Here is a 12,077-nt window from a genome sequence, read left to right on the forward strand (position 1 = left end):
TTAAAAAGGTTTAGTTATTAGTCCAAATTATTTATTACATTGTGATAGAATGTAGTGGAAGATATTAAAAAAACAAATATTTACATCTACAGCTACTTAAATATCGCGGTATTAAATTAAAAAAGAAAACAGTCTTTATAATAGATTCACATGTTACAATTTTTTAAAATAAATAATTATTAAATAAACTTCTAAAATAAAATACATTGCAAGAACTAGAATCGTAGTTATATAGGCAATGTTTTGAAACATTGTTTATTTTTATTATAAATACCTAAATGGCCACTTTATGTATGTGTAAGTCTATTAAAATCCTAAGTTAATAAAATATATTGCAAGTTTCCCGGTTGTACAAAATAATGATTTCTGTAGGTGAATATCGTTGTCGAGTCTGTGCGTTAAATATTAATATGAATGTTTTTAAGATATTTATTAGAGAACTCAGATACATATCTATTATGTTACCAAACAGTCCAAAAAATAGTCTTTTTTCAATTTATTTGTATCTATAAACAATGTTTCAAAACCCAGCCTAAATGTGGCACAAAGAACGCGCTCTCACGCACGGCTAATCAAAAGCGATCTTCCTCCTGATCGCCTTATCAGCCACGAAATGCATCCTCCTCTTCAGCGAATTCCTTATCAACACTTTCGTGTCCTTGTCCTTCACCTTTGGCGTCACTTCATTCTCCATTTTCATTAGCAGCATCGAATCTTGTTCACTCATTTCTTTATCTTCTAACTTGGTCATTCCGATCCAGTCAGCTGTATCATCACACTTATACCAGTCATATGTTCCTTCTAGTGGTACTTCATTTTCAAAGTCAAAGTTCCACTTTTTAGATTTCTCGTCTCTGTCTCTAAGGATTGACTCTTGGAGCACGTTCGTGAAGTTGTCGATTTTGGCTTCTTCTGTCACATCATCTGTGGCGAAGAGTCGCCGCCTTACTGTACTGTTCGCTGATATTCTAGGCATTTTGGTGTGATGAGGTAGTCTGTGGACAATGAGAAGAACATCAATTAATGTACAAAAATAGTTAACTTTAACGTTTGATATTAAAATAAAATCTGCTAAGAGATAATCAAAAATATAGGTAGATAATTTTTAAGCTTTAAGATTTTTGGAAGATAAAGTTATACATCGCTGCTTTCTTAGTTATGGCTACGCTGTCTATAGCGTGCTTTGCAACGGTAAAATGATACCAAATTTCAATGATAATTTAAAATAGATTTCAGTGTATCAGTAATTAGATGACGACTAAAAGAGATCTGTAATTTTTCTTATTACAAGTAGTCTGTAAAATTTATTGCCTCAGCGGTCAGCCCTCAAGTCAACAGCCTCTCCAATTTACCAAATAACGAAAGCAAACAATGACCTTCAACAATCTTCAGTCGTGTGCGAGAAAATATCAAATCATATCATTAGCCATTGACACAGGATGTTTGACAAACAATCGTGTTTGGGAAACAATCCATCGTCAATTTATAAACTGAGTGGTTGATCCGCTGACGTGTGTATAGTGTAACCAACACCTCGGTTAATGTGGAACTTAACGATTGAATTGGTCTTTGTATGCTATGAAACTTTGTACAATAAGAAAGTTGTTTATATAGCGGAATGTTTTGAATGACACAAAGTGGGCCATAGTATTTTTGTTTCAATTGGTTCAAACATTTATAATTTCAAACGAATTACTGTTAAAATGTCTTGTTAAGGGCCCTTAGTAGGTGAACACGGAAAAATGGACTGTTTTCTATGAGCTATAATTGAAAATATTGAGGTTTTTTCGCACTGAAATTTCTAATATGTATTACAGAACGTATGTGTGATGGGATGACTGTTTCCAAAACACGATTGGAAAAATTTTGCTCGATAAAAAAAAATCCTGAAGTTACCTCTAAAATATCATATAAATGCTCATTACAACCGTATTTTACGATTATAATTCGTATAAAATCACAAGTACATAGGCATTTACCTTCTCGATTTCGTGACTGTTTTAGATTTAGAAAATACTAAATATTTTCATTCACTTTTTGATAAAAATGTGAATGGCGCTTACGATTTTTAGTTTCGAGCACGTTGATTCCATACTAAACGCGGACCCCCTCACCGCTTACCTCAGGCCCGAATAACTGAATTTTCGCTGACCGCCTAACCCCCCTTAACATAATCACTATGAAATCAGATAAAATTAAATGCTCTAAATAGATAGTACGACTATTCAGTAGTTAACAGCCGAATCAAACTCTTTCCAAGATCAGTATACTTTTAATTCACACGTAGTATAAGCAATTATAAAAATGCGTTATATATACCGGATGTATATACGTATATTTCCTCGCCTTGTCGATATGCAATGAAAGGCAACACAGAATGTCTTGTTGATTGCGCCTAACCATTGACCGTTAGAAGATTGCCTTAATCTCTGCGATGATAGGCTTATTTGAAAAAACGCTTAGACCTTCCTGTTGACCGCATTCCTGGTTAAATATAGAATATTCTTGAAGCTTTTACCTTTTCGTTTAATAAAGGAAACAGGAACAGTGTTCTTTAATAAAATCTACCTTGATATAGATTTTAACATTAATTAACAATTTTTGATTCATTATTATTTAACATTATTATTTTTTCTAGTTGCTTTCATTTTACTTTCTACCTCAGAATACTTCTTTTATGTGTATTTGAATAAATTTTACCTACAATGTTGCATCAAATTCACTCCTATTATTGAACAAAAGATACAAGGGGATTCCATGTGTACATACGATTTATTTTTTTGTTATTAGCTATCCTTATTTTTGTTTAATTATGTAACTACTTATTCTTACACACTTAACATGTGTAATACGACCAAAGAACTCCTAACATATTTTACTTCATTAAGGCTACGCTCTGTAAGCTTAAGAAGCTTTTGATCCGGCCGCCTTACTCTAGAGTCTAGAACATTCTATATAGGTATACAGATATCCCTCAAAGGTGCGACAAAATTACACAATAAAGATGAAAGACCGCTAAACTTCCGTTCACGTTAACAGCGGATTAGCAACAGTTAAACCGTTTGTCCAAAACAAAAGCACAGTTAGCCGACCGAGCCGCTAATTGTCGTGTGCTCCGCTTTCTGACCGAAATGTTACGAAATTATGATTTAGAGATGCTAGGCGGATAAGTTTTTGTTCGATAAGATACTTGGTTAGTTTTATGTGGTAATTAGTAATTATGTAATTATTGTGGTTATATATTTTGTATGTCAATAAACTTTTGCCTATACATCCCTACTAACATTATAAATGCGAAAGTAGCTCTGTCTGTCTGTCTGTTACGCTTTCCCGCTTAAACCTCTCAACCGATTTTGATGTAATTTAGCACAGACAATCTTTAGACCCTGAGAAAGAACATAGACTACCTTTTATTGCGAAATATGTACCACGGGCGAAGCCGGGGCGGACCGCTACTCGCTAGTTTTTTTATAAACACTACTGACACAACAATTCTATCGTAAGTGCCTCTTTTATATAATTTAAGGAATAATTTGCCCTTACTTTTATTTATGTTCACATAAGCCTGTCACGACGAAAGCGTCGCTTATTGAAAAATTTGTGAGTAGGTATTATTATTACACGCTATTAAGAATTACAGCTACCACGGCACATTACACCATAAACTTATTTGCTTATAATTCTTTCGACGTAATAAACTAATTCAAACCGTAAATAATAAGTACACTGCATCCGAGTGCAATTGCATTAAGCAAGTACAAGCCACCGACCACCCAACCATCCTGTTGATAGAGCATTTTGTAGGCTCTTTATTATATATCAAACATATTCATAAAACAATTTAAACATTCATCAAGTGTGAAACAATGTTATCGGGTTAAAATCGTTAAGTCGATAATTAAATTTATGTTTACGTATCTCCTATCTTCGCGGTGTTACTTTCATAGAAGATAAATCTTTTGAATATTTATTATTAATGTACAATGTCTGTTTCATAATTTATGGACATTACCATAATGTTTTGAAGGGGTTAGGTAATTAAATAATAATGATAGGTACGGACAATACATTTTAGATATATGTTTGTATGTTTCTAGACAAGGAATGGAAGCTATATTGTTTTCGCTAAACTTTGGTATGAAGTTGGTATAACATGGCCGCCCAAAAGTCATTTAGGACTGTTAAATAAGCCCTTGTAATATTTTATAATTATGTACCTATTTTTATTTTTTATATGTTTGAGATACGTACTGTATATAAATTTCTTATTAGATCACAAAAATATGTAATTAAATGTAGGTCTACAATGCGACATACATATTAAGACGACGCAGCTCTAGCAACAGTTTTCTTATCAAAATCTCCCATAAATTCTTTAACTAGATTATTTTCTTATTCATACAAAACTATCGCACACACATAAACAATGCAACATTACAACTAGACTATATATTTAAAACGATATAACATATTGTGTTAGATTTATCGAGCATAAAGATTGTAATCGGTGCCGAATCTCAAACAATTTGTTGCTATCACGAATATACTTATACACACCTATCTCTAATAGTTCATTTCCGTTAGTTTTGGTCATTCATGAAATATGTATAAAGTAAATGGGGAAAGAATAAAGATTTACATTCTTTACCTGTCTTCAAGTCTAATATATTTATTTTTGGTATAAAGAGGGTTACTCACGAATGTTACGAAAGTTATTATAACACACTGAAACGAGCAAAAGAAGAATTTCATCTGTATTAATTTTATGCATATTTACGTAATAAAATATTCAAATAAAAAAAAAACACAACAATAAAAAAAAATGTTGTGTGGTTTTATGAAACCACGGTAAAAGTGAGTATCTAGACATTTAACTAAAAATTATTATCGTATTTGTACGACAATTATCGTACGTATCGTGCGTCACGCGACATGCGCTACACAGACCAAAAAGTTTGAGACGATGTAATAAAAGTTTCACTTTAATAGCCTCAGAATATTCAGGCATTTTTTAAACATTTCTTAGAAAATAACGCAAACATAACCTATTTGAAATGAAATTTCTCTTTTAAAATACGATGCGTAACTTGCCTAAAATGACGTTATCGATTAAAGTAAAAAAAACGTTCCCTAAACAGTACATTATACAAACAATCACCGTCACAGTCTACAGATTATTGTAGGGAACGAAAAAAAACCGACGTCCAACGTCCTAACACGGCTCCTGGAAGAAATAAATGCACCAACTAATATGAAGTGGATTTAAAAAACAGAGTATCATTTGCATTTAAAAATACATAGACTATGAAAACGTCTACGAAGTCTACGAAATATTGTGTATTTAATAAAAATTACTCGTATGTTTTACAAATATCTGACAATATTTAGGGCTGATTTTTCAATCCTTGATTAAAACTTATTCGTCGAATAATGTATAAAACTACCATTTTAACAACGTATTCTAATTGCCCGTATTTGACAGTTTACGTGACATTTTAATTTTATCGTGTAATGTTTTATTGGACGGATAAGTTTTGAAAAATCGGCCCTAATTGGTAAATTGTTGAATGTTGAAATTGGTTTCTCTAATTTCTATATATACCTATTGATAATCGGGTTTTCTATCCAAATTTGATTTAAATGCGACGAATAGCTTATTAAGACAAAAATAAAACTTCTCAAACAAGCCTCTGTAAGTACCCACTATTATTTGTACTCGATGAAACTACTCGATGAAATTGATTGCCAATTGCACCAAAGAATACATTTAGGTAAATAAAGGGTAAATACATAATCATAGTTTATACACAGACAACTTAGTAAACTAACACAACAAAAACAATCAGACAGACAGACAACAGTCATTCGCGGGAAGATACTAGTCAGATGACGTTCTAAATTTAAACAGGGGCGCGCGTTAATTGCGCTGCGCACGCGTCGCGACAAAATGGCCGCTAGCTTCCGGTGAAGTCCGACAAGTGCACGACACGACACCGAGTATCGAAACGACCGCGACGCGACAGATCGGTTGCACACTACTCGAGTTACAGGGTATCAATTTCTGAGAGAATTGCATAGATAATACATAAAACAAGATACAAGTACCTAGATCAAAATAATGTTATATAATATTTTGCAATGATATGTGCTTCAGACATCATAATCCAATATTTCTGAACAAATTTAAAGAATGTTATTTTAGGAATACGATTATTTTTGTAATTGTAATTCACATCATTTATGGTCTTGCAATCGCAATCCACAAAATTTTAATCTAAATTCAATTTTTTCTTCTCAAATTAAACAACTCCGCTTTCCGCCCGTCACTCCTAACAATAAAACTTCACCATAAAACGTCTTTGTGTCTCAATCAATGATACCCACAAAATTCCTAGAACGCTTAAAGTGAAACGTAAACAAAACGCAACTTCAAAAGTAGCGCTCCGCGGGAGAATCGAATAAAAATACATTTACTTGGTTCATGTCGTAAAACGGTCCAAATTTAGCCAACTTGTCCTAGCCACGAGATGGGATATTTACGCAGATTCTTATTTAACTTAAACCCCACTTGGCGATTGTATTTTAGAAGTATTTACTTACCGACTTCGCAAAGTGAGGTTATTTCATATCACACGAAGAGGAGTTACGGTGACATTAGGTAATATTACATAGTTATGTTACTGTAACTGCAATATATTCACGTAATATGACAATATAATCTAATTTTGTTTCCAAACAGCTCGAGGAATGCACAATGTATCACGCATTTTTTCGAAATATGTATCAAACAATAACTTGTATAATGCATATTGTATTATATGATAATAGAAGAGCGAAATTAACTTAGCACTGGCACCAATTATAGGCCTTGCTTTCCTTCCATGTGCAGCATGAAAGACTACGTCTTAAAAAAAATGAAACTGACTCAAAAGTCAAAATCTCTCTATTGTATTATCTATTTTATGACCATGACCGAGTTGAATAAAATAGTTATCTTGCGTAATAAGGGACACATTATCCCTAAAAACTGTACCAAAATCACATACTTGAGCCCATAAGCATTTCGCCCAGCAGATCGAGTTAGTGAAATTCGTTCACATTTACAAATAATCACTAATACCGGTTAACAAATAAATTGGTGTCCAATTTGGGGCTATTACTCCTTCTGTGCGGCATTAGAGCCCGCATGTCTGTCTGAGCATCCCTCTCGAAATGTTAAAACAATTTACATATGACAAGCGCGGGAGTGCATAAATCACATTACATTAATCGGGCGAAATCGTAAATGTCAAGTGTTATCGGTTTTTGTACAACCGTTAAATCGGTGCCAGATTTACGCCCGTATCGGTAAATAAATCTGAATTAACCTTGAACCAATTTCAAATGAAAATACTTTAGAAGTTTCTTTAAGATTCAGTAATAAAAACTTGATTTTATTGTAGGTAATAAATAATTTAATTAAACAACCCATTACTAGCATTCGTTTAGATTTTATATGACGGGAAATTATTTTTTTTTTTAAATTTACATTCGAATAATTAATACGAATTCTTTGAAAATGCACTATTAAACGTTCAACAAACTTTTAACTTTATATTAGGTACATCAATTTCAATTTTTCGTTAATATTAATTGCATACCAATCAATTGGCGATTTGTACTGGAAAATTATATATGTATTGGAAGGTATACATATAATAACATCTGTAAATCTTTTTAAATCACATTTCTAGCAAATAAATAATTTGAATGTGAATTTATAAAAATGTCAAATATGTATGGAAATTTTACTTCTGTGTATTGTTTAATCTCAGCTCATGAATTATCAACTGACAGGTAGATTCTGAGGAGAGATTATTTAAGTCCTTATCCTATAAGACGACTATAATATAATTAATAAGATACGAAGTAAGCTAAAAACTCATTCAAGAATCTAGATTTATTTATTAAATTGCAGTTACTGAGTGAATTGTTTTTTTTCAATATTTTATCATTGCTTAGAAAAAGCTAAAAACTCTATACATATTCTTGTAGTATAACGTCTTACGTCGGTTAAAACCTCCCATGACTAGAGAGGGTAAAAAGCGGTAGATCATGGTATAAGGTGTCAGGATGTGGTTTGATCCTTAGCTAGTCTATTTTATTAGAAAAATATCGTGTAGCGAGGGTCGTGGGAGTCATTTGATACAATTTGCGTAGAGTCTTCATGCTTGACGCCAGATGGAAAGTAGTTTTTCTAGTGTACGTATAGATTTATGATTTAAATATGACGTGGATTCACTGGATGGTCTTTAGGCTTGATGATTATTGCCTTTAAATTTGGTAGCTGTACTAACAGTTACCAATAAAATAAATCAAAAATTAAAACAAAGATTCAACAACTTAAGCTAGCGAAGCTTTTACTTTCAAATTTTTTCTCGCAAGTGTATAATTTTGTACAAAACCTTATTATTAGCAAACTAAACATTTAAATTAATCAATTTCAAGCATATGTTTTTCAATTTTAACTGCCTGTATTATACCTTGTAAGATTTTCATCACTAACTTCTACGTAGAATGTCCTTCATCAATATTCTGATGAACAGGATAATCCTACGCCAAAGTTTCAAATAATGAAAGAAAATAATAGCTCCACACATAACACATTAACTCAAGTTTACAACGAAATGAAATGAAGATATAAAACTAAACTCCTAACAAGCCATAAACAAAATACTTGATTCCTATTTGTCACAGTTATTGGTCTCAATTTGTTTGAGTTACACGCGGTCGAATCTACCGCTTCCGCGTATAAAACGATGTTAGGACGAACCTCCTGTGATGTGTGATGCTGTATGGTAATAACAAACTAGCTTACTGAACCTGACTTCGCTTGTGCACGTTATGCATATGGTATGCCAAAACTTTAGACTCACAAATTCCATATCTCATTTCTCTATCTGCAAATTAACTTTGATAATGCATAATATCTATTTCTATATATTTATTATTTTATATTTATATGAAACCCTTAAAAAGATGTAGCATAAAACGTTATAAACCGAGGTTTCTAAAAGCTATAAAAGCTCTCAATCTATGGCTTTTCTGTTAAGCTTTTGTCTCACTTTTATTTCCCATTTCTTGATTATAGAAACGTTTTATTTCACTATAAAGATAACCTACTGCTCTCTTATTTCATACATATAATGATTTAAGTCTGTACCTAACGTTGAATATTATTAGTAGTCTCTACTCGCTTCATGTGAACTGTCACCCTTATCCCATCACTCCGGATGCAAATGTATAACAAGTGTACACTCCAGTGCCCTCAGCTTAACACTGTTAATTTTACAATCCCTCTTATCTCGCCATCGCATCTGTTGTTTGGTTTATCTTAAAATGGCCGTTGACCTGCTGTATCTTTAACGAGCGTTCATCAAGTTACAGTTAATCCGATAGATCTATTTATAATTTAAATGAATTGTCTAAGTGCCGGTGGTTAATTTAACGACAACAATCTCTTGAGGAATCCGCGTAATTGTACTGTCTAAAATGACGGTTGTAGAATAACTACAACCGTCATTTTAGACAGAACTAAATGAGAATGATTGCTAATATGTGTTTATTCAGGGCGGTTTTCGCAGCTTATAAAATTAGTCGACGTTTGGTGACTTAACTGGGCACAATCTTGGAGCTTAAAGCTATGGAGGTACTCTTCATTGTATATCCGTATTATTATATGTTTTATTAGCTAAGCCTCCAAATCTTCATCTTAACACATTTTACATCTGAAACTTCCATCTGAAACCAGATGGCATTGATGAAAAAATTCAATTTGGTGCAAGATCGGACAAAACACGTTAATTATATCGTATTTTTTGCGTAATGACATTAAACCTGAAACCCAGGAGTACAGTGACAGTACATTCACGTGCACTCGCTCGAAAAGGTTAAAACTAGAATGGTAACTCTATAACGTAACCCGACGCGGTCACCCGCCTGTTGGCTGTCGCATGTCGCCTGTCGACGTATCCTGTCGCATCCTTGCCGCGCTACAGATCATATACATTTTATATTATAATATGTATAAACTAGTTTATATCGTGGTTACTCCTCCATTATTGATCGGTAATCAGGTTTGCTCCAGTGTTTTTCCTGATTATTCTTTTCAAACTCAGATTCAAACAATTATATTAATTCAACAAAACTTCCATCAAGAGCTCTTTTAAATCGTTTTAATCGTCGTTAATACGTAGTTCAATATTTACCACCAGTAATTATTGGGTAAAATAGGTCAGTATTTTAATATTTATTTCACTGATTGTATTACTTTTAGAACTTGCTGATTTTTCTGCTAAATCCTACAAGTCACGAACGAATCCACCCAATCAATACCAGTCTAAGAATACAGAATTTTCGATTATGTAAATTTATTCTAAGCAAGCCGTGTGTCTTACAACAAAAATGACAAACATGAAAAACATTAAAGCATTCTGTATTTCGCACTAGAAAATGCAAGCTAAAACTTATAATGCTTTTTATGCAGAGGATGATGAGAGAAACCATTAATTTGAAAGTAAGTAGTCTATTTATTTCACCCAATTTTTAAACATTTTAGCATGAATCTGCCCAATCTTTGTATCTGATTATATCCAAAGAGCGCATATGAGCATCTTTGCCTACCATTTCTTCTACCTTTCCAATATTAAATTGATCGCTTTAACCACGGATATTGCACACCGTTAATCACCCAAATTTTCTTTGAATCTCGACACGGCATGACGCTCGATGCATCCGCGTTCGATTCCCGTCGCACGCTCGACTAGTCCCAAACAATTGGTAGGATAGGCAATGTAGGACAATGGACAGAGGGCAATCACAACGATTGTTGATTTTACGGTTCGCTCACTACAGTGCTAATGCACTTTGCATATGATAATTTCGTTTTAAATTCGACCAAATTGTTCCGATTGGTGAGACTGTAGCTATCGTTGGAGGAAGCGTTTGTACGCTTCGTTAATTCGTTTTTGTGGTATTATTAGTGTGTATATTGAATAACTGATTTTCAAAATGAAATGATGATTTTCTCTGAGTTCGACGTTTTAAATGAAATATGAACGATAAAATGGTTGGTATATGATAAATAAAATTAGATTTTATTGTGTATCATGCACACTGCACATATTCCACGTAGATTTTTGACCTTAATGTCTGTCTGTAAGATATAATGAAAGAATCACGAATATCTAAAAGAAAATTGGTATTTTTTTAAATCCATTATTTTTGACAACAACATTGAGCACTGCCATAGTTGTCTTATCAGACCATACCTAAACATAATTCCTAGAGTGCTAAGGCTCCAACTTCCGGGAAAATTGTAAAACCGTTGACCGTGTTTACCTCTAACCATTAGGCATCATTATGCATTCTTGCCCAGCGAAAGTGCGCAAGCGCCGTATCTCAAGCATAATGCGCAGGAGCATTAAACATTTATAATTCGAATCGACACGACTCCGAGACAGGCAATAGAGACCAAAACCACAAAATAAAAAAAAAAGTGAATCATTGATTGAGTTGCGTCATCGGCCATAGTTTGTGACATTTCTCTTGTTCAACGAATATTTGGATTGTGAATTATGCCGAGAGGAATAATTAGATGAGTGATAATTGAGACGTATATTACTGGAAATTTTACGTAGAATACGTTTATGATATTGGTTTTAGGGATATTTGAAGAATACTCAGTGAAAAAGTGTCTCAACTTTTCAGTGCGGAAGACGCAAAATGGCGCTTTTTTTCTTGTTTGTGAATAATGGAGATTTGTTATTATTCATAGTGAAATACGTTGTGTTAAATGTGTGAAAATATAAGTGAATGTATTTGGCAATCGTGTAGTGATATGAAAACGTGAATATGATCATTTGATGACTCAGCATTATCATGTAAGTGTTAGTGTGTAAGCAATTAAAATTAAAACAAAAGAAAATCAATTTTTTATAATTTTATAGAGAAAATATATCGTCTTGATTACATTTTTATGCTTTAACTAGTTTCTTCCTCTTTCCAAAAATATATCATACATGGCATATAATTATAGA

The 12,077-nt window shown here is 32.9% G+C and overlaps 1 protein-coding gene across 3 annotated transcripts in view; it reads right to left on the reverse strand.

Annotated features, from left to right (window-relative positions):
- Positions 1–298: 298 nt before the first annotated feature.
- LOC123701375 overlaps positions 299–12,077 on the reverse strand; it is a 29,738-nt gene continuing 17,959 nt past the window's right edge. For all 3 annotated transcript variants that reach the window (XM_045648813.1, XM_045648814.1, XM_045648816.1), the window contains exon 2: positions 299–995. In XM_045648813.1, the coding sequence (XP_045504769.1) occupies positions 569–976 (408 nt within the window). In that variant the 5' untranslated portion in view covers positions 977–995 and the 3' untranslated portion in view covers positions 299–568. The remainder of the gene's footprint in view (positions 996–12,077) is intronic.

This window comes from Colias croceus, chromosome 21 (genome assembly GCF_905220415.1).
Source record: "Colias croceus chromosome 21, ilColCroc2.1".
NCBI lineage: Eukaryota > Metazoa > Arthropoda > Insecta > Lepidoptera > Pieridae > Colias > Colias croceus.